The 24,045-nt window shown below is 43.4% G+C and overlaps 1 protein-coding gene across 11 annotated transcripts in view; it reads left to right on the top strand.

Moving 5' to 3' along the window:
* Positions 1-24,045, top strand: part of abi1a (abl-interactor 1a) — a 49,548-nt gene that overhangs the window by 308 nt on the left and 25,195 nt on the right. For all 11 annotated transcript variants that reach the window (XM_030079666.1, XM_030079664.1, XM_030079657.1 and 8 more), the window contains exon 2: positions 11,543-11,710. In XM_030079666.1, coding sequence (XP_029935526.1) covers positions 11,543-11,710 — 168 coding nt within the window. The remainder of the gene's footprint in view (positions 1-11,542; positions 11,711-24,045) is intronic.

Below are 24,045 nucleotides of genomic sequence, written 5' to 3'. Positions count from 1 at the left end.
ATCTCCGGAGGGAGGGAGGAAGGGGGTGAATGGTCCGGACAGGAAATGTGGATAAAAGAAACTGGACGTGGTTATGAAATTATCCCCCCTCCGCCCAAAAAAAAAAAAAAAAAAAAAAAAAAGCAAGAGCAGAGCTAGGATGGAGCTTTTTGACTGCAGTGAGTGGGACACGGCCAGCTTGAATCTTACCCCGGACTGTTCAGATCACTGGTCACATTTAGTTGGTTTACACAGAGGGTGTGTCTACTTAAAAATTGTCTCAGCTCAAACTGCTGCTGACAGGACGGCCGATGCGTCTCACTGCGGCTCACGTCCTGCTTGTTGGACATGCTGGCAACAAAGTTACACTCCGCCAACAATTGCAGCATAGTTTCTGTCCATAAGGAAAGTGTCCACATGCCAGGGCTACAGCAAGTTTCTGTAGGGCTGTTATGGTGATCTAGTAGGTGATAAAGCACCATAAAGTCTGATGAGGTCATTAAACTCACCATTGAGCACCACACACACTTTTCAAGTCCCCACAGAAACATTATACAGGATCATTAAATGGACTTGTAAGCAGTCTAAATGTAGTGCATTCAACTCAAGAAGGCAGTTTGATTTTATTTTTTTAATTATTGCTGCTGCTTTGTATTTATTAACAGCTGCACAACTGTATCTCTGACTTTATTTGCATGGAAATCCATAGGAGACTGTTTGTTTTTATTTTAATGGAGGTACGGCTTGTTCGAGAAAGCTTTACTCTGCAACCAGGCTGCGAGGAGAGAGAGAAAGGAATGTATTGCCATTGTTACTTGGTCAATAAAGGTTGGAGTTGGAGGTATTGATTTAATATTTTCCCCTTTTTCCTTAGTCCGGCTTATTCATGGGAACAGAGTATGCTTTAATCTCTGCTATTTGGGAGTGCATTAATTCAGCATTAATTCTTCTCATTCGGCCCCAGGTTAATACTGTTTGCTCTTCATTAATGCTTTAACAAAACAAAAAAAAGAAATACTCTGGCTCCTGCCTTGAAACAGGTTTAACAAAACGATGACGCAAAAGACCAAAACAAAAGGGGTTCTCGTGATTGGTGGACTTTTCAACACGCCAAGGTGACCACAGATGGTGGAGATGGAGGAGGTGGCGGATGCAGAAAGTCGGTTTGATCCGGCTGGGGAAACTCGGGGTTGACTCGAGAAAGCTCAGGAAGAAATGTCCGAGTGACAGGCGGTGGTGAGAAAACAGATCTCCGGCCAAGGAGCAGGAAGACAAGCCACCATATCAGCCAGGGAGGGTGTGTCCATTCCAGCTGTACTCCCCCAGGACTCCCTGTAATTTAGTTTCCTGGGCAGTTTTCTCATTCGGCTGTGTGTGTATGTGTGTGTGTGTGTGAGAGAGAGAGAGAGAAAGAGAAAGAGAGAGAGAGGCAAGGGCTCCCGGAGCTTTATGCCAATTACACCCAGACACAGAAACGGTCTAGTTTTCCTTGACAGGATTTTTGTCATGCTGTGTCTAAGCCTAAGTGAAGTGGATAAAGCAGTTTTCCCCCCACTGCGTCTTGAAGTGAGATCCAAAAGCTGTGGCCGTGTGTGTGTGCTGTTCATGTTTTAGCACTTCAGACACTAGAAAGTAACAGTGAGCATCTTGGATCTGAATATAGTTGCACTGAAACAATTAGTTCATCGATGCATCGACTGACAGACAGATGATAATAACTGATTCCAGCCTCACTAAAATGCTTAGAGTGTCTTCCTTTTCTCCTGTCATTATAAAATTAATACTTTTTTTTTTTTTTTTTTTTTTTTTTTTGGCTGCTGCTCAGTCTTATGAAGCAATTTGAAGACATCACTTTGGGCTCTGACAACTTCCCATGAACACTTTTCATTATTTTTTGGCACTTTTATAGACTAAATTATTATGCAAAACAATCAACAGATTAATTGATGATGAAAATATTATTAGCTGCAGTCTTGGTATAGTATTATAATGTTAGTATAGGTTTTTGAAAGTGAATGCTGATGTTGTTAAGCCACACCAGAAGTTGCCAGTCGCCAATATTTTCTAGTGATATTAGGTATCTTTAAATATTTGACATATTCATAGCAAAAATAGTAAATGATTCAGTGTTTCACCTCAAAACTTCTGTTCTTTGTTTGGTGGAAAAGCCTGAAAACAGCATTTAGACTATTAAAATCCAAAAATCTGCAATTCAGACCAATAAAATTTTCTCAAGAGGCTTGGCTAAATTGATTTGCAAAAACACCTCTTTGCAGGTTTTATAGACAGCTTTTTTTTTTTTTTTTTTGTATTAATCTTTGGTCAGGGAGAAACTTCTGCCTCACCAGGGGTGGACCATATTGACAAGCTGATATCTGATATTTAATTCAGGGCCGATATCAGCCCATCCCTAAACGATACCGTTCAAAACCGCTGTATCCTGCCTCGATCCGAGTCGTGACTTTGTCTTTGCTCTCCTGCAAAGCGCCCTGTTTATCACGTTGACACAAAACGCAGGATTTTAAGCTCTGCGGTGCACGCTGCAAGCTCTGTGTGAAGCGAGTGGCAGAGGGAAAAAGTGCACTTTTCATGAGGCTTCTCTCTGTCTGTAGACACACACTCACACACACACTCACGCTCACACACTCTCTCTCCCTCTAACAGAGAGACACACACACGGCCAAGCTGCAGACTGCACCGCATACATAGCAACATGCCTCAGCTTGAATCAGCTTGTACTTCCAGCTCTCTTGCCTCACATTTCCAACCCCTTTTCTCTCTCTCTGTCTCTCTCTCTCTTTCTGTTTCTCTCTGTGGCTTTGGTGTTGCGAGTGTGTCGACCTTCGTGCAGCTCTGCAGCTCACCGGGCAGAAGCAGATGGTTAAAGCAGCACACATCATTCACTGGCCCACTTTTCTCTCTGATAATAGTGAGTTTTGTTTGTCCCGGCGGAGTATTTTGAAGTGAGACAAGGCGACAGGTCGGACTTATGTCTCCTGCTGACTCAAAACATGTAACACTGCCTATCTGGAAATGCCTCACAAGTAGCTTACCAGGGCCTTAATAGGGCTACTACCAAAAATAATCATGAATGGTAAACATAGATGTCACAAGAATCAATAAGTAGGTTCCAAGTCAATATCACAACTTTGAAAATGATCCCAATACTAGTGTTTTTGATATTGGTGGCATAGATGCAACATGACCCCTCACAATCCAACGTAATATTTTTAATTCTAACGTAGGGGATTTATGGGACTGTAAATCAAAATGAGAGCACATGATCCGACCGTTGGATTTATTGTTACGGCGGGTTATTTCATACAGCTCCTCTAATTTGAAGTCAGTATTTAGTTGGGCTTCTTTGTTTTCTGCTTAAAGGCTGCAGGCCCGTGTTGCACTTGTGACTCAGTGTGTTTATTCTAATGTGGCGTATAGGTTTAAATACCTGAAATATAGGCGTGAAGTTTTGTTTTAGTTCATGTTTATGCAAGGTTTTTGAGTAAAGGAGTGTGTGCAGAGAGGGATTTTCGTTGTGAATCATGGAAATTTGATTTGTAGTTTCATGTTTTACCCCTTAAGTATTATAGGCATTGGGCAGAGAGAGGTTTCTTGCTCAGAGTGAATTTTCTCACCCTACATGTCCGCAAAAAAAGCGCATGAGAATCTGACTCGCTCTTTCTGCCCATGACTGTATCCTCTCAAGGATGCAAGTCAGCACCATGTTTGTTTAACCTCTGCGAAAATCACAGTGGCTATAGACAAGGGCGCATATGCACTGTGGGCCACCTGGCCATGTTGGCAGGCCAGACTGATGTCGGTGTAGAAAACAGCTGACGACTGGTTCAGTTCTGTCATTTATTGTCCCACAAGGGGAAATTCAGCACGCAGCAAGGTACAGTGAAAACAATAGAAGACCCACAGGCAATAAGAACAGTAAAAGAAATACAAGGGTACATAAAACACAGTAAAAGTCAATACAAATCTGTAAAACTGGCCTGTAAATCCATTTATTAAACTGTATAGCATAAGTAGGGATCAACAGTGGTCAGATGCAAGGATGCAACATATATGCAACTGTTGAATCACCATATAGTCTGTTTCCTGTAGTAATATTCAGGTTCTGCTGCTGGGACTTAGGCCTTTTTGTCTTATATGTGTACTTGCAGCACTGAGTTTGTGTTGTTGATCATATTTCTGCTTTATTAAAAACACCACACAGTAAAAAAAGAGAAGGAAAACAGGAGGGACATGACATATGACAAACGCCGCGAGCTAGATTCACTATTGCAAGCTCATTGCATGTGACTTTGCATGCCGCCATGATGCCCACTCTTGGTTTTTGAATCTGAACCGAATGACAAGGCAGATTCTGAGCGCTGCTAAATTGGCACTTTGAGAGGCTTCATGAATGCGGGCTGCTTTACAGTCGCGCCATGCAGGTGGCATCACATCTGATAGGAAGCTCTGCTATCATCTTGGACTCTCACACAAAGGGGAGTAAAAAAAAAAAAAAAAAAAATAGGTGACCTTTTTATGTCATTGGTCATATAACCTTGGTGTACCTGTCCCATGTGGTTTTCCTGCAGAAGTAATGTGAGTTTTCCCCTGGATCAGAGCCAGGCTTGCCTGAAGGTGATAAATATGCCGTTTTTCACACCGCTCTGTCTCTCTGGATTACCGAGTCCTCTTTTCTTGCTCCTCTTTCTCTCACTCCCTCTCTCTGAGGAGTGGCCTGGTTTCTCTCCCAGCTTGGAGAGCTTGGCGGCTCTCCGGCTACCAGCCGAGCTCATTCATCCTTTCAACCACCTGTCACTCCCCCCTCAGCTGACGGGGTTTGGTTTGGTCCAGACTGCCGGACCGATCCACTGCAAACCGGCTGGAGTATAAGACTTCAGAAATCAGTGTGTGGACATGGGAGAAACTTATGCAAAATAGGGTTAGGTTACTTTATCTTTCTCTGCACATGGTGAGGTAATATGAAAGAGCAAGACTTGATGAGTGTGACCTTTTTATTTTGAGTAAGTGTGACAGATTATACCACAAGGAACAGCAGGTTGAGCTCAGTGCTCACCCACCAAATGGAAGAACTGCCACCATCAGAGAGTTAAAGTGGCACTGAAACAACTATTCAATTCACCGATCAACACAAAGTAAACTGAGTCTGAGATTGATAACACATTTATTTTATTGTCATTTATTAAGTAAAAATACTAAACATGGTGGCCACAGCTTTACAAATTAAATGCAGAGTTGCTTGATTTTCTCTCTTGTTTTTTGTCTATAAAATAATTACTGTGCAAAGTTTTGAACATGATTAAAGAGGAATAGATAATGACGAAATGCCCTAAATGTAAGTTTTCTTTTAAAATAAGCTCCAAGTACCTCTGGAAAACGGAGCCTCATATGTAACATGCAGTCGGAGTCCTTCTTCAGCACTTATTTTCAAAATAGCAGCAAAAAGGCTATTTTATGTACTTAGGAGCAGTGTGAAGAATCCATCAAAATGCCTTCATGTTGCAGTGACCCACTAAACAGGGAAGAGAGTTCCTCTAATGCTGATGAGAGAGAAAGTTGAGAAAGTGAGATTCTCTGAGGAATAACACATGATTAGTAGGTTTTTTTTTTTTTTTTAAATTAGCAGTCACAGGTTGTTGACTAAACCGCAGAACTGCAACTTTCAGGTCTGGTCTAACCAACACAAGCGCGATCTAAGAAAGGCTAATGAGTTTCCGCCGTGTGTGAGGTTCCCCTTTGTGTTGCCTTCGCTGACATACTGATGGAATTTTTAATTGCGCTTTGGCAGTTCTTCAAGGTCAGGTGGACCTTCTGGCCTTTCAGTCAGCCTCCATCTGCCCCGGCGGAGGAGGAGAAATTAAGAATTCACCTATCGTACCGCCGAGTTTGAAGGGGCCAGGACTTAGCTCAAGGTTTGAAGGAGTCTTGTCCCCCCTTGGTCGAGACATGTCCCGCTGTCGCTTTCACTACCCTGTCTGTCTCTCACATGGCTCTTCCTCTGGTGCTCAGTTTCAGAGTTAAATATTTCTAGAGGTGCTTTAATTCTCCTTCATCGAGGAACCGAAAGGTTGATGAGCACAGCTGTCTCTCAGCACAAGGGCGTTGTTTTAAGGTTGATGTGTTCTGCAAGCTGACTTCTTTTTCCTTGGCTTGATCTACTATATTTAACTCACCTTCAGCTCCCTGTCTTGGTGTCATCCTGGTCTAACATCCAACAAAATGGCAGCAAATGCGCCTGGATTGCAGATTCATACCCTGGGAGTTCCTGTCAATGAAATGGGTCGATAGGTAATTTCTAGATTATGCTAAAGATCTTATATCGATAGTCCCTCAATAGATGGTGGTGTACTGGGACATTGAACGCCTCTTGAGTGCATTACCTTTTAGGATAATCAGATTCGGTCGGTGAGTTCTGATCAAATTCTGTGTAAGAAGAAATCAATACGTTCTCATTTTTGTAAGGGAAATAGTCCAAGCTTTTTTACTTCGTTCGAACCAGGAGGCGTCGCTAGGTAAGGCGGTCTGATTAAAGCACAGCTGTATCGACTAGCTCCTTTCTAAATCAAAGAGAGCGACTATCGGGTTTTACCATTAATAATAGATACACAACAGTGGACTGTAGCAGAGGGAGATAAATGGTTGGGGGAGGCTTTGAACATGATTGGTTAGATCCGTACAAGACTGAAAAATGCTGGACATGTCTTTCTTGTAATCTCCCATCCATCGGCTCTACCTTACGCCCAATCAGGCGATGGATCTCCGACAACCACATCGATACAACAACCCACAAAGCACGGGCTCTCAGTTGCCCCCTGTCTCACTTATCTCACCCCGTCCAGTCTACGGTAATCAGCAGTCGATACATCACACGGAGCAGAGTGCCTTGTGAGCTCTATTACCTTTCAATTGGATTTACAGTCATTCACCTGGGCAGGGTTTTAACTGCTCAATGAAATGATCTCGACTATGCTTTCTCACATTTGCTTTCGTTCCCGCCAATGTGCCCTCTCTGAGAGTTTTGCCTCCGGTGTCAAGAGGCGCCGGGAGCCAGTTAGGGTCGTATATATCTGTTGTGAGAAAGCTTTTTCTTCTCCAACCTGGAAAACAGCGCCGGATAACAGATTCCGGGATAGTAGTCACGCTGTGTTTGTTTTTTCCGGTCATCCCAGAGTCTTGCGGCCTGTGACAGGACTCTTCAGCAGCACTTGAAAGTTTCAAGATGTGTGACATGTTGAGGAATTCCAGACATTCTTGGATGAGTTTTTTTCTCTCTCCCTCTCTGAGCGCATTTCCCCTCCGGACAAGTGGAAGCACATACATGCAAATCTGCTTGTCAGCTGTGGAAATCCAGTTGTACGTTTCACAGTAGCAGCGCTGTTTTGTGTGGTTTTTGACTCCAAGGTGTTCATACTTGTTCAGCGTTGCGGTAACAGTATCGTAAGAAGCCGTAGCCCATTTCAAGAGTTAAGTTGTTTTGGTTGTGCTCCAAACTGAGCATTTCAAATGGATGATTCAAGTTTTGATTTGAGGCATTTGTCTGGGTTTCCTCTTTTCTGTTAGTCATGTCCGAGTCAGAACAGGAGGGCAACTCATTTTGTCCATTTCCTACTTCTGTCCAGAGCGCGGGGCAGCTGGGTGGAGGGGCAGCAGAGATTTAGGAGGCAGGCTGTACACCGCTCCTGACCCCTGAACAGTTTCTGTCCTCAGGGAGGAAGTCTGGACTTTTCCTTCCTCCCGCCTCCCGCCTCAAAGCAGCCATCGGGCTCGACAGCAAAGCCCTGCAACACCCACTTTGAAGCTACATGATTCCCCTTCCATGGAGGCTGCTGTCACTTATCCTGCCAGACTGGACGGGTGAAGCAGTGGAAGTATTTATCCAGTTCAGTGCCTCTTAGCTTTTTCATATAGCTTCTTTTTGCTGATCTCACCCTTCCCAGGAAACCAACCCATGCAAGTGCCTGCCACTCCCATCTCTGTCCCAGATTTCTTGGCCCATAGCATATATACAGCATCTTAGTTATTTGTATCTTTTAATCTTTTAAAATATGTTTGCCTTTTGGATAATTTTTAACCTAAATAGAGGACATAAGCATATTCTGCTGCTCTTGTATTTTTTGCTGTAATCAAATTTGGCTTGCCTCAGCTCCCGGCTGAAAGTTTATTGCAAGAGTGCAGACTGTGGATTCCTCTGTGCTCCTTGTTTTAAAGCCAGCTGAGTTGCTGACAGTCTGTCTACTACTGCTTGTATATTCTGTAGTCTCTTTTACTCTGTCATTACTCAGCCTGGAAATATGAGATAAAGTGCCCCCAGGAGCTCTCCAGCTCTCTGGGAACTCACCTTGTTTTCTGCATCCCCTGCTGTGGCACAGTACACTCAACCCTCCACCGCTGCGTTATTTACCCTCACACTGAGCAAACAAATACTCTCTTCCTCTCTCAGGGAATGTCCTTCAGTCAAAGCACTCTTTGCACTGCCTTCTCCTCTGAATATCTCATCTACTTCAGATGTTTTATCAAGCTGTTTGTGAAGATGGATGTCATGGCAAGCAGCGATTCCCGGGAAACTGAGCAACAAATCTGGTTAGTTGAGGAGATGTGGTCGCTCAGCCTCTGATGCGCGAACAAGTGGAGGGGACAAGGGGGCCGGTAACTGGAGCAGGCGGCTCTGAGATGTCGGCGCTGGCAATGCAATTAAGTGTCACATCTGTCTCCTCGACGCCCACTGCTGACCTCGCATCGCAGCTTCAGCAGCAGAGGCAGAGTTCAGATCAGTTTACCCAGAAAAAAACTCATTTCCTTCTAATATGCACAAAGCTAAATCCCCCATTGAACTTTTTTTTGGGACATTTTTAAGGGACTTATAAGTCAGTTGTTTTTGTTCCTCTGTTGTTTCTATGAGGCAAAGGCATTGCTGCTGTTAAACTGGGAGAACAGACAGAGCTTTAAATGTGAAGAAGCAGTCGTGCTGTATAGGGGAAGGAAAGCACAAGGCTAAGATCAGCAGCAGAACCTCAGGCAGACTCCTCCTTTCTCTCTCCGTCCAGTCGATCAGGTTTTTGACAACTTAATCCGACTTAATTGTATTTGAAGCTGCTGTGTCACCAGGGAGAGAAGAAACAGAAAAAAAGCCATCTTAATAGAGGGGCTGACTGTTAATAGGGTGATTCTTTGCTGCACAAATGTTAAAGCCTGGCCGGTTTTAGAAATGTGCCTCTTAATACAGGCTTATCACCTCACACCTTGGTTGCTGCAGGGCAGTATTTGCTCATTGTGGTTTTGTGAAAAGAAAACATTTGAATCAAATAAGCATTTGCAAACAAGAGATGAATGATAAGCAGTAGTATTGCAAAACTGGATATACAATATTGTGCAAGAACTCAGACTTTAAACAAAATATTCACGTTATATTGGAATATGCATGCACCACCATGAAGGAATATGCCAGTGTGTGTGTGTGTGTGTGGGAGAAAAAACTGTATCTTTAAGCCGTGCATTGGTATTGCCAAGCTCACACATTGTGTCTGCCATGTGTTGTTGCAGCATCAGTTTTAGTGTTTTTGTATGCACAGCACAGCTGCGAGATGTTAACAAAACCATTTCACGATATTGTTTTCTGAATAATGTGATTGCAAAATGAATCGCAGTGTTTTTGAGCAGAGCTTTCACTGAATTTATTCTGATCTTGAACGGGGGGAGACAAATTAAAATGCTAATGCTCAAAATTTCTCAAAAGACATAAAATATATTCACTGCCTTGGTCTGCGCGTTTGCAAGGAGATGTTGTTTGGGAATGTGTCTGCAATATTGTTTACCTGTAAGGAGAAACTTGCAGCCACCTGCAACATCAGGATTTTGATATTTTATTGATGAACCTTGCAGAAATGCCGTCTGTCACATTGCATATTGCGGTGTCAATAGTAGGTGTTTGTGTGTGTGCATGAGTGAGCGTGTGCTTTCAACAGATGGCCTTTTGCTCTGGGCCCTCTGGAGGAATCTCTCCTCCTTCCTGAAGCTGTTATCGCACGACACATCTGCTGCTCTGATTCAAGCTAAAAGAAACACCACGAACGCTGTCACCTCCTGTCAGCCAAGGCTAACCGGTCTAGCAAAACAGCGCTTCAGGTCCGAGCCAGCGAATTGGCGACCAGACACAACATCGTGTACCACAACAGGCTGCATTTCTTCCCCCGACAACATGCCTCATGTTTCGATTTTCTCCATCTGTCCTCTCCTCTCTCATATCGCTCGACGCTCTGTTTTCATTCTTCTTTTCTGTTTTTGTCTCCGTCTCTTCCTCTCCCCTCGTGGTGCTTGTTATTGACTCTCCTGTCGTATACTCGTGCTCAATCCCCTCCCCTCCCATCATCCCCTCCTCCATCGCCACCGCCACCCACACCTCCACCCACTCCTCTGCTACAGCTGCCTGTTATCAAAGCCCAGTGTCTCTCCTCCAGGCACTGCTCTTTGGACTCTACTTTAAGAGTGAACCGCGTGGGGCCGGGCCAACCGAGATCAAACGCCGGGGCTCAGTTCGGAGCTCGGTTTGCCCTCTCCGCTCTGCTCCAGCTCGTTTGATGTGAGGTGGCTCCAGAGATCACGTCATTACCGCCGTTTGTGTAGTTTGACAGATTTGTTGCTGTATGTCTTCATCAAAGTGAGTGCATCGCCATTTAAAGGTGGTGTTGATGGAGCAGGCATCGGGAAGTAACAGCACAAGCCCATGGTTAAAACACATCCACCATAGCATCTGTAGAGGCTTGCCTTTATGTTACAAATCTCCTACCGGTTATGCTTGCAGCCTTCATGGACGTCCATTGGAAAACTGGCCATGAATCAGTAATAGCTGAGGCGAGGAAAAAGAGAAGTGCCTGAAAACGATTGTTGGGGGTGGAGGGCTGTTTGCTGCCAGATATAGGTTACTACTAAACTCTGCTTTAGCCTTTGCTTCAGCTCCAAAGCACTACAAAGTCGTAGGCTGAGTCAGGCTTACAACAAGCTACAACAACTAACTGAGTCAACTCAGTTACCCTCAGCAAACAGGTTTTTGGTTTTGTCATCTTGCCAATTAGCCCGGAGGCTCAATTACCAGCCGTTACTAATGCTGCTGTCACGTACATCAGACGTTTACAACGGGATGGTCACGCTTAGTTGAGCTAACAAGCTGACGCTACCTAAATAATTGTTTACATCGGTCAAATTTGTCAGTTCTCAGTTGAAAACGGCACAGAGACTAACCATGTGTATGTATTTCTGTTAAGAGGGGCGGGCCTTATGCTTAGAAACGCAGTCAGCTGTCCATAAACCTCCAATATGGCCGCTGGATGATGCATTACATCATCTGGTGTTCCTCGGTGTCTGGGTAGTGTTGGAAATTGATGTTTTGGCTGGTTTCCACTGTGACCCCGACCGAGAAGATGGGTGGATTCTCGGAGAATGTGATGTGATGTTGACATACTAACTCTTCCACCTCTTCCATCCCTCTCTCTCTCTCTCTTTCCTCTCCTTCCTATCTGTCTTGCTCTATCATTTTTTTTGTTGTGCACAGGCGCAGGACAAGAGGAAAGCTCTCGAGGAGACCAAAGCCTACACCACCCAGTCCCTGGCCAGCGTGGCCTACCAGATCAATGCCTTAGCCAACAATGTGCTGCAGCTGCTGGACATCCAGGCCTCGCAGCTGCGGCGCATGGAGTCCTCCATCAACCACATCTCCCAGGTCAGGAACACACACACACACACACACACACACGCCCAAGATTCATGCGCACGCAAACACACACGTATACACACGCTGCGGGCCTTACAGCTGTGCAGAATGGTGTCCCACATTTGCCACTTCTCTTTTTACTTCCACACAAACACTTTTATTTTCTGTCACACAGCGAGGCCTTCTGCAGTAACTGTGTAGTCTTTATTGGTTTATGGGTGAATGACTGGTGCTCTGTCTGCCCGTCTGATATGCTCTTCTTCTCTTCGGACACACACACACACACACATTCAAAAACATTGCAAAACCGTTATGCTCGCCACCATTAGTCTAGTGACTGTCTCACACAGGCAGCACAGCTATGGCTGAGATTAACGATGCCGACGATTTCCAATATGTCAATACTTTCCATTTCTTTTAGCTGATTGCCAATACTGATAAATTCACAGATGTGTTTTTCCACCTAATTTCAGAGAACTCACTCAGCTCTCTCCTGTCGTGTAAAATGACACATTATTATGGCTGTTCCAGACATAAACTACATTGCTTTTCAAAATGTACACATTCACGCAGCATAATAAGAAAACTATGTCAATTTAGGTTATGTAAATGTGACATATTTGTTTTTATGTAACATTTTCTTTCAAACAAAACAGGCTTAGCTGATGCTCTCCCTCACACAGTCTTGACAATAGCCACAACCAGAGCACATTTGACCTATTTGACAGGTTGCAAAACAAATAAATAAAATATAATCTGAGTCCATAGGGACGATGTGAAAGTAAGTGCATTGTACAACTGTACAGCAATTTAGCTTTATAGTGGCCGTCCAGTAGTCAAGCATTTAGTCGAGCATTGAGCATTTAGGCATAATTAAAGCATCATTTTATTGGCCTGTCATATCGGGAAAAAAAATCATTTCAGACAGATGCCAATGTTTAATTTTAATGCCAGTCAATAGTGATATCATGCTGATATTATCATACATCCCTACCTGAAATAATAATCTTTATTATTCTGTTAGATATTTTGATCATGATTGCTATCACAATTATTAGTCTGGATGTTCCAAATGAATTTAAATGTTTCGGTATCGTAGGCAGTCAGTGATTATTACAAGTGGAAATGAAAATGTGCCAAACACACGCGCATACACAAAGAACCTTCACAATTTGAGGTGTAGCTCAGGCCTGTGTGTGTCCTGGCTGTGTGTGTGTCCTGACTGTGTGTGTCTTGAGCTGTGAGGCCTCAGCCGTGTGCAGGTAAATCCAGCCGCTCATCCAATGAAGTCATTAAGAGCTCAGACACATCAAACAAAGGCCTGGAGGCATGTGGCATCTCATAGATTAGAACTGGGCGGCGTTTGTCAAACCTATAAGATACGTAACATACTAAAGATCGGCATGCAGTTTACATTCAATCGTTGACAAGTCAGGGCTCGACAGATGACGATTTCTTCTATGTGGTTATAGAGTGATTGGGTGTATGTGTGTAGGTGTAGTATTTTTTTTTTTTTTAACTTTTGTGTTTCCCACCCTTGCTGTGTCTCTTTCGACAGAGCTGTGCAATGAATGCCTGAAATTCTCTGCAGGGACAGTGAAGGTCAGATTTTTTTTTTCAGACTAATGGAGAGAAAGAGGACTGGTGAGACTTGAGGGCTTGAGAGAGAGAGAGAGAAAAAGAGAAAAGAGAGAGATAGCGAGAGCCATCCAGCAAATCAGACAATCTCGGTGAAAAGCATGAGAAAATGGAAGATGGATGATGACAAGTTAGGAAATTCTGGGAAAGTCATGAGAGGGGGAAAGAGAGAGAGAGAGAGAGAGAGAGAGACAAACACACACACACACAAGAAAAATACACCCCAAAAAGGCAGATTTTGAGTCACTGTTCTGACAGATGGCTTTGAGCCGATACCGAGGTCACCATGACGCCGCTGCCTGTCTCAGTCTCCATGGCAACGCTCTGGGACACTTCAGACAAGCATATGAAACACGGTTAAACATGGGGTTTAATATCAGCGAAGACAGCCTGTGCCATACTGTAAAGGTCAGCCGGACCATATATTGCACACCGCGCCGCTTCACTACTGTCTTACAAAGCAAGTGCTATTCACAGACTCCTGTCTTGTACTTGGGAAATTCCTCAGTCTACGGCCCGTGTGCTTTCTGTAGCCATGACAATATGGAGACGACTGCGAGAGGCTAGACAGGGTCACGTCAGGTTGAGAGCAGTCAATAAAGGATTGTGTTTTCTCTCCGTTCGGTTCCTGTCTTTTTGTTTGAAGAATGGGGGAAAAAAAAACAAAAAAAAAAAAAACACAAGAGTCAATCTAGGGCAAAACTTTCAAATTAGAAACCAATCTCCCACTGGCTGGTAATTATCACCGCAACATGAAGAACATGCTGCTCTTTGATTCGCCCCTCATCTTAAACAACTTCATCTCTCTCTAATTAGAATAACTCGTCTCCCCCTCTGGACAGCTGGGAAGCTTTGAATGATTTATCCCCATGGTTGGCAGCAATGCACTGATAACTTTGGAAACCAGAAAATAAGCCTAATAATGTTCCCCTCGTTCATGGCGTCTTCAGCACTGTGCGGTTGTTTTTGTGTGAGGAAGCGAGACAAGGGCTCCTTATGTGCGCGCCATAATGAAGCATACTCTCTGTGTTAATAATTAAGGGGCTTCCAGGTTGTGGGTGTGTTTTATGGCTCTCTGCTGTCCTGTTTAGAGGTGGATCATTATCAAGCTGCCTCCGGATCGCCCCCGTGCTCCTGGATATGAGATTAGCGTCAGCCCTTGAGCCAAGAGTAGCAGCCTGCTTTTTGCTGAATGGGAAATGGAGAGGAAACCCTCCAGCTTGTATGCTTTTTTTCTAGTTTTTTTTTTTCTTTGAATAGTGTGTGCATGTGAGAAAGGATAGGAAGTCTGTGTATCCAACCAGGAGAATATCATTAAGACAAAAAAACTATACCTTCCTGAGGTATAAATCTCCTTTAGAGAGCAGTAATAAAGCGCACCTCAGACTTTACCACTTTGCTTTTCACGCGTTCTTAGCCAGCTTTTCCACTTCTGCCCACACGCCGTTCTTCCCCTTAAACCCTCGGGTTTCTGTGTTAAGCCTTTGCCCATCCATGCCCGAAGCTGCGTACGGCTTGATGATCTGGCTCTCTTTCGCTGGTGTGTCAGTCGGCGTGTGGCGAGACATGGCCTGGCGTCAGGGCCGTTTACCGTGGTCTGACCACAGCCAGTCGGGTTTCGGCCCGGCCAGGGTGTGTCTGCTGAGCGGCATCCTGGAATTGGTGCATCTTCCTGAGCTGGATGTCAAGTGTACTGTACTGTAACGCGGCACATCCTGTGTTTTGTGCACACACACCGAGCTGCAGACAGGCATTGGCTCTTTCAGTGTTGTGGGCAATATGATCAAACAGTCTGTACAGTCACAAGTGCGTGTGTGTGTGTGTGTGTGTTTTGCATCCTGAAATGTCCCGTAACAGTTTGAACTTCTGCATTGGGTTGGGTATTTCCAAGGACTTGATGTTAGGGCTGAGGGAATGACTATTGGTGTTTTCATAAGATATTTACACACAAGAGATTTCAACAAACAATGATGATGATCAAGCAGGTCAAGGCAAATAATAGAGCAGCTATAGCAGTCGAATAAGTTCATGAAATTGCATCACTTCACTGTAATGCAGCCTTTTAACCCTATAAAGCCTGAACTATGAAAGAATTGGCAGAAAATTCCATTTTTTTTTTAATTGAACCCTTTATTTAGTCCTATAACAAAATATATATATAAAAAAATAATAATCAAAAAACATGTTATTACACGACCTTTCTGGTGCATGATATATGATATGTACTTGAAGTGCCAATGGTATGGTCCAGGGTGAACAGGGGAAGTGTTCAAAGGTATACAACAGTATTTTGGTCAGGTATTGATTAAACTGAAAACGAAAAACGGAATTGAAAATGTGTATTATATATGATACAAATGGCTTTATAGGGTTAAACCAGGATAAAACTACCTTTATGGGCATATTGTATCATATTACAAAACCCAAGATCACAAAATCACAGCACTGATATGAAATCGGCATTGCTCAGCCTACTTCACAATACAGTGCATATCAAGATATGATGATGATTTGTATCACAATACTGTAGAATTGACTGAAAATGTAAATAAAGCTTAAAATATATATTTTAATAAATAAATAAATTGGCTGACAAACTGACTGTAGATGTCATAACCCCACATGAAAAAGCCTAGGGAGATGGTTAGATTATTACAAAAAAAATTTATGAAACCCAGCTGGATTGTTTTTGTTAGCACAGATGTACACTGCAGTTTTGTTGTTGTTGTTTTTTTTTCCTCTTCATGTTTTCATTAAGAGCACTGGTAAAGCTTTTAACTGTTTTGTGTCGGTGGTTTCAGGATGCACTGTCTGCTCGAATGGCTTATTGGTATTCAGTGGCTGTCAAGGTCTTGCTGCAATATCAGTGGTTAAGGAAAAGTGCGCATGAATCTGTGTGTGTGTGTCTGCATGCACAAATGTGTGTGTGTGCGTGCTGTACAGGTATCTGTTGGTGTGTTCCCCTCCTTGCTGTCATTGCCATTCAGTGGCGGGGTCTCTTCTGCAGCACTGAGGCGGAAGGTTGATGGGAGAATAGCGTGGATAGCGGGGCTTCCACCTTGTGCTGCGTGTGAAGTGGCTGCTAAGAGGCTGTGAACAGGGAGCGCTTTGTCTGCCCAGCGGAAGAAAGTGCCTCGCATTGAGAACCCCTCTCTGTGACACCCCGAGTAAAGACAGAGAGAGAGAGAGAGAGAGGGGGAGAGAGAGAGAAAGGCTTGTGTGTGTGCATGCGGACACAAGTGCACACACTCACAGGCTTCGTTCACACTGTAACTGATGTGTCCAAATTCTGATTTCTTTCCCCTGACATAGATCTGATGTTTCCTAATTAGTGTGAATGGTAAATAGCTGCATGGACTCACTTTTTTTTTCCTGCTTTGATCTGGACAAAGGTTTGATTGACATGTGTTTTTTTTTTTAAGATCTAAACAAACCCCTGACATTTTTTCTGTACCTGAAGTTGGTGATAACTTATGTTTTTTGGCCATATTCAATATCTTTAAAGCTTAAGATTTCTGTGCAAAAAACACACAAAAACATGCAAACTACTACTCTTAAAAATGAAATCTGAAAATGACTGCAAAAAAACAAGAAATCTAAATGTTTGACCGAATGAAATAAACAGAGACTATTTCAAATGCAAAATAAAAGTGCAGTGAGAGTCATTTTCTGACACGAACATATGCAGAAAAGCATTCATGTTCTCATTTAAAATAATAACAATGATAATAATAATCATTACATCCAATAATGTGCATTTTAAACGTGCAAAGGAAATAATACTGCTTTACGCAAGTTCTAAATGACGTTATATTTTGATTCACAGTTTGAGAAAGCAAACTGTTGTGACAGAGAGGAGAAATAAATGAACACCCTGATATCTAATTTTTTTTTTTTAAAAAAAGGCAGATATTGGCCCAACATGGGCTGTATGGCTGTGCGGTGCAAGATCAACTCACGAGGCATGAAACTTCTGTGGAACTTTTATATGAACGCTAAAATCAGAATTTATGAGCTTTGTCAGGACAGTAAGTAAATCCTCCGTGAGTCACCTGAGACAGATGTAATTTTGGCACCAGTGGCGGCTCGGCTGAGCATAACAATGGAAAAAAAATGTAAAAAATAGCCGGCCTGTTTGGTACCTGGGAAGACGCCTCAACATAGTCAAAACTCAAAGGCACGTGTTCAAAACCAGTGGGAAAAACGTGGGCGCAAGAAGAAATATGACATATCTTGTTGCTCTGCACACATGCATCTTTTGAAGGTTGTTGTCAGTTTGTACTGATATTGAATATGTGCTACATCCTTAGCTAGATAACAAGAGTCATCCAAAAATAAGTTGGATGTGAGCAGCGATTTAAAATTGAGTATGAAGGTCTGCATTGTGAATGTAGCCATATATGCACATACATGCTCACACACACACACACACACACACACACACACACATACACACAGACAAAGAGCTGCAATTGTAAAAAAGACCCTTTGATGCCTTGTATGTGTGTGGCCAAAAGAGTGTTGCCTTCTTAGAATTTCTTTTTTCCCTTAAATGGTTCCGTGGAAGCACGAGTTTGCAGGAACAAGTGACCATTTTCTCCACGTCTGTCTTATGACAATATGTCAGTCAGGAGGAAATACTGACTCACTCCAGGGAAACAATAGAGGGAAACTCCAGTCAGCAAAACATTTAGTCTTTACAGGGCAAAAGACCTCCAGTTCAATTCTTTCGAATGAAATGCCACCTCTGAAGAATGGCAGCAGAAACTTAATCTAACCACAGAGGGATTTTTTTAAGGGATTGGTCAACTTCATACAAAAAACTAATAAACTATATTTTGAGGAAGTGAAAAGCCTACTTCATCACAAATGAAAATAACTTTTTACTCAAAATTCTGTGTAATTAGATGGCTCATTCCTCTTATTTTGGTGCATCTGTCAAGACTGTTCATGAAGTATTACAAGTATTAATCAAATGAAATTCTGGGCCCACCTTAAGAGCAATGGCCTGATCGAACAACAAAGATCTGAGAATCTTTAGGATTGGGATTGCAGAAAAAAAAAGTATTTTGCAACACTGTTTTTTTTGTTATTTCTCAGTGTTGACAATAGCATAAATCATTTCCTTTAGTTGTATTTGCATTGGCCACATTTACATTAGGAGCCTGCCAGTGTGCTCATTGAACCCAGTGACCAGAGCACAGTGATGAAGTAGCACATAGACAGATTGGATACACAAAGCAGCTGACACACACACACACACACACACACACACACACACTAGTAGTCCCAGTTTGTTCTCATGGCTACATTCTGCCTAGACATTATCTTTCAATCACATGAAGTACAATAAGGTTTATATTCTTTTAGGTGTGAGCTGTTAAAAGTGTCCATGGTGCTCTTGGGAGTTTTTCTTTGCATGTATGAGAGTGAGAGACCAGACCAGTGGTTTTCAAAGAGGGGTTTGGGTTTAATTTTGCTATAAATTAATTCATTAGAAATTGGTATGATCCAAAAAATGCATGAGAGATTATTTTAAGATTATGTTTGAATCTCACCCCTTTGAATCTATTTATCATTGTTCAAATATGACATCAAAACATTTTAATACGTAACACAAACCAAACTATCTCTTCATAGCAGTGTCCTTTGGGCAAAATCATTTCTAATTGAAAGTCAACTTCAAGGGTCCAGAAACTGAAAACATGTTTAAAAAAAAAAAAAAAACCCATGGGATTATCTAAGCCCTGATGAATCGCATGTCTTTTGCATGTCTTGTGCTTTGTTCTGTGTCCATGCATGTTGCGTCATTCTGTTCTCTGATTGGTTGCTGTTGATCAGTTTGATCTAGGGGAAGCCCTTTGAGATGCGTGATGGATGCCTACATCAACAGATCAGAACTTGAACTTGCAGACGAGTGTACGATTCAATTTATATTTATGTTGCGAGCTTGGCCCTCATTTGGTTATTTTGGATTATTATTAATTTGGGCCCTCATTCCCTGGATTTGTCATGTGGTTACTCCCTTAGCGTTGTGGTGTGTGTGTGTGTATGTGTGCTGCAGTGTTGGCTTTTTGACCTCCCATCGAGGAGGAATGGGCATTCTTCCAAACAGGAAATGAAGCCTTATAGGTGTGTGTGTGTGTTTGTGTGCGTGTGTGTGTGGAGGCTCCTTGTGTTTCTTGCTGATCCCAGTGCTTGCCTGTGTATTTTGGTCGCTCTCCTGCCTGTAAGCATGGTGGTCTCTCCCTCTTTGCCTGGCTGTGAAATGTAACTCAACTGTGTTTATTTCCATGCAGCGTTTGCCTGTGTTTTTTCAGCGCGGGATATTTACACTCTTTTCAGTGGGTTATAGTGATGTTTCTGTCTGCGCGGCCGGATCTTTGTGTGGTCCGTCACCTTGGGCCAGTGGCTGCCTAAAGCTCGCACAAGTGGGCTTAGTACCGGAAAGTCTCAGGTTTGAATCTCCAGTAGGGACGGGACAATTCCCTTATCTCACACAATATCAAAAATTTTCATGACATAAAATGCAAATAACATGCATTGATTTTTTTTTTGTCAATGAACCACCTTAATCAAGAGATATTGTTTAATCAAATTGTGTAATCAATCAACTTTTTGCCTACTCCCTATGTCTCTGTCTTTTGCCCTTGAGTGATGGCAGCCTGTAAACGACACAGTCATCTCAGTCATATTTCCACAATAGAGATCATTTTGATCAAAATCCAACAGATTCAATGGCTAAAAAGGTCTGGGTGGCTCGAACAGTAAGAGTCAAGGTGCTGCCAACAAAATGGATCGTCAGAAGAAAGAAGTAGGCGTGATATGTGCATGTGCAATTAGATAAAAATCACATTTTCCTGTAGAGCAAATATCAGCCTTCTCCTTCCAGCAGCAATGTCAAAAGAAGGAGGGTCATAACTCGATGTAAAATGCTGTAATAACAATAATACTGCTTTGTCATCTGCGTTCTTGGCTTGCGAGAAGGCTTTTTAGCCTTTGTTGCTGAAATTTCTGGCGATGCCGGTCGCAGGCTCACAGCACTGTCCTCTTTCATTGAGCCGAGTAGGTGGGGGCAGATTGAGTGTCTGGAAATTGCAATGGGCGGGAGTTTTTTCTTTTTTTTTCTCCAAAGCAGCATGTGGGCCAGAAAGAGAGTTTTGAAAGACTGAAAACTCAGAAACAGGCCAAGATCGTTGAGTCATCTATCGATCAACAACCCTGTCCAACCACCCGCAGATAGATTGAGGTCTTGTTTTCGCCGTGAGGCAGAAAAAATATTACCTATTGCCTCCTTAACCCCCTGTTATACCCCCTAGTGGCTACCAGCATAATACTGTGGTTGTATCAGCCAGTGGCAAGGTCTGTGAATGTGAAGCGTCTCGATGGTGCTGAAAAAGAGCACACAGGTTCATCAAAAGCCTTTCCTTGCTTACATGGAGTCCATTCTGAGGCTGGTGATGTGGAGGGAGGGTGGCGTTTTTCTGTGAATCATCAGCTCCTCTACTCTGTGGTTGCCGTCCCTTCTCTACCCTCTTTCCCTCTGCAGAGCGTCGTCATCATTACCAGTGCATTTTTTCCCACTTAACAACCCTCTGTAATTACATCCAATCATTAGTCTATACCTCCGTTCCTCAGTTCTTTGCTGTGGAGGACTAATGCCGGCGCTGATTGGACAGCCTCTTCTAAACAAGGTTGATTATGAAATACTTTTCCCTCACTCAGGAAACAAACTGTCCTGGTGTTTCAGCTATCGCTTTTTCTGCATATTGTCTGTTTCCAAGGGGAGCCTATCAGCTGAACCACCACAGAAGTGCCGAATGTTACCGACTGATTATGTGTTGAGCAGGAAGGGGCACATACAGGCTCAGTGTAAGCCTGTATGGAAACGTCAGAGGACAGTCCTTATGTTGAGAAATGCTGCCTTGGCCCCCAGCCCAAATGTTAGACTGGGAAAAATCAGCCAAGCTGTTTTCATATGTGCTGTGTTAGCAAACAATGCATTGACCTTGGCATGCAGGCCTGTTTTTTTTTTGGGGGGGGGGGGTTTACACGTCAGATGAATATTTGGCAGGTATTGTCTCATCCCTCCATCCTCCACCTCTGGCTCAATCATACCGCACAAGGGTTGTTAGATTCACCAGAGGAATCCAGTATTTGAGGGATGTTAAACAAGAAGCTGCCAAATGAGAAGTCCCTGTGGGGTGTTTGACCTCCCATTTTTGGCTCACCATGCAGATGGAAGCTCTGACACGCTCTGTGTTGCGCTAGCTGCTCCGAGAAACGCCCCCACTCAGGGCCTGTTTCTCAGAGCTCCTGGACAACTATTTCCCTTCACAGATGACGGACTTCAGATGTGCTGGCTATAGCCATGCTGGGAAACAGGAGGCCAGACAAAGAGGTATTTGGTCTAGTTGAACAGTCTAGTTTTGGCTGGGCGCTCTGTTGTGTTGGGTCGCGTTGCTCCAGCCGACAAGCCAGACACAATAAGAACCCAAAGAAAGTGGGAGCGACAGCAGCTTAGGGATTTAAGAAGTGGGCTTGTGACCGGAGGTTGACTGGTTCAAATCTCACACAAAGTGGCCTTTAGCGAGACGCTTAAAGGAGACATCAGATCCCCCTAAAAACACATTAACACTACTAAAAACAGCTATTGCCAGTGTGCTTTGCATTTCTGTTGCTTAGTGAGGAATGTGTTGCATTCCTGCAGATAACCGGCCAAACTTGTGGTAATTGGAGATGTTTCCATGGCAGTTACAATGGGCTTTAATGAGACAAAATGTTTCCAACTATCTAACATGTCAACAGTGACTAATCAGATGTTAGTCACCAGAAGGGTTTTTTTTTTTCTGGATCATACGGGTTGAAATACTTGTAACAAAGCTCAGTAGGCCATGATGCTACACAGGCCCAAGATATGTTGCGCCTTGAGGAAGGGGTGTGGCCCCTGTCATAGACACACCATGATCATATAACCCACAGCTGAAAGATCACGCTTTCAGGCTATTTATATGCCCATATGGCCACGTTAGATTGAAAGCAACAAGTTCCCTTTCTATGTGAGGATGTCAGAAGTGATTCTCGGGGGAAGCAGATGCAGCTGGTTAAGGGAAAGTGAATACACCAAAGACGTAAATTACAGTTCTCCACAGTGAAATCACTCCTGGAATGCACTAAATATCACAACTTGTTGAAATCTGCAACAGAGTGTGAAGCGGGGCATCGCTCACGCTGTGCATGCATGCTCATTTAACTTTTCCTGGCTAAGTAATCCTTGAAGAAAGAGCAGCATATGTCTTCATCAGGCTGTCTTCACCTGCTAGCCGCTCTGACCGTGTGATTAAGCTCCAGAGCCTCGAGCGCGGTACGCCTGAAATCGAGGTTTAGATGTGTTTAGCAGACATGAGCTTCGTAGTTGTTATCTCCTCGTAATCCCACGGAACAAGGCTGTCCAATTCCTGGACTGCTGTCAAGACAAGCTTATCTTCGCTCCCGGCCAAAGATGACCTCTAGTAAGATGCTCTGCTACGTCTTATTTGATAATTGTGTAGGCCTGTTTAGTTCATGATGATGCCAGTAGCATATTACAAGCCAGTAAAAATACTCCATGTTCTTATGTTCTTGGACACAGTGCCTTGGGAACTGAGTACTTCAGTGGTGTGTGTGTGTGTGTGTATGCATGTGTGTGTGTGTGTGTGTGTGTGTGTGGTATCTCTCAGAGGAGCTTGCCAGTATCCTGAAACATCTGGGCATGGCTGTTTTTTGCTCGCTCTCTTTTTCTCAGTCCAAATATAATCATCTGCGGTTTAACTCTATCATTAACCATTGGCACATTTGTCTCGCCTGGCCAGCCACATACACGCACATGCACACACACACACACACACACACACACACACACACACAGAAGACACTGGTATGAAGGGTGTGTTCATCTGGTAGTATTCACCATGTTATGTGCAAGCTTTCTTAAGTCCCAGCTCATACTACTTGCATTTGTGCATAGCTGGCGTTTTATTGCGGATATCATCCCTTGGCCAAGCTGCCAAAGCGCTGAAAGGGCTGTTTTTCTCTTCGCCATGTGCTGAAGTGAAACCGTCTGTGTCCATCCCATATCAAAGACATTTTTAACTCTTCTTACCTCACTCTACAAGACTGCGTCTATATTTGTGTGCGCTTGTCTGAGGCATGTCGTCAAATTAGGTTTGTGTATGGCTTCGCAATTCCACTGCAGGACCTTTGATTGGCTATCCCACTGGACTGTGAGATTTATGCCCCTTTGCTGTTGATGTGCACAGGCCTTGTGTAAATGTGTGAATCAACCCCCTCCTTTTTTCCCACACCCCCTTCTTGGCAAGATTTTAAACAAATTGTAATAAAATCAATCACGACGTGGAGTTGACTGTAATAGGAAAAAAAAAAATCAGCAAATCCCCCCATAAATTCCCAATCCCCTTGCAGATTTGCCATATTTGTCCAAATGCTGATATCGGCTGTGCACACTCATCCACCAACAGGGAGTAACAAATCAAAACCCAAAAGCAGAAACTTCTGAACAGCAGCGATTGAACACTCTTTGTGACATCAAGTTATTATATTTAGTGCATTTAGTGAATGTTGCCTATTCCCAGTGGGAAATTCAGAAATTTCAGTATCACTGATATTTCCGAGTGGTCCCTTCTGCCAAAGTAAAAGCCAACTTTTCG

Source organism: Myripristis murdjan, chromosome 20, assembly GCF_902150065.1.
Source record: "Myripristis murdjan chromosome 20, fMyrMur1.1, whole genome shotgun sequence".
NCBI lineage: Eukaryota > Metazoa > Chordata > Actinopteri > Holocentriformes > Holocentridae > Myripristis > Myripristis murdjan.
This window is presented reverse-complemented; position numbering and strand designations above follow the sequence as displayed.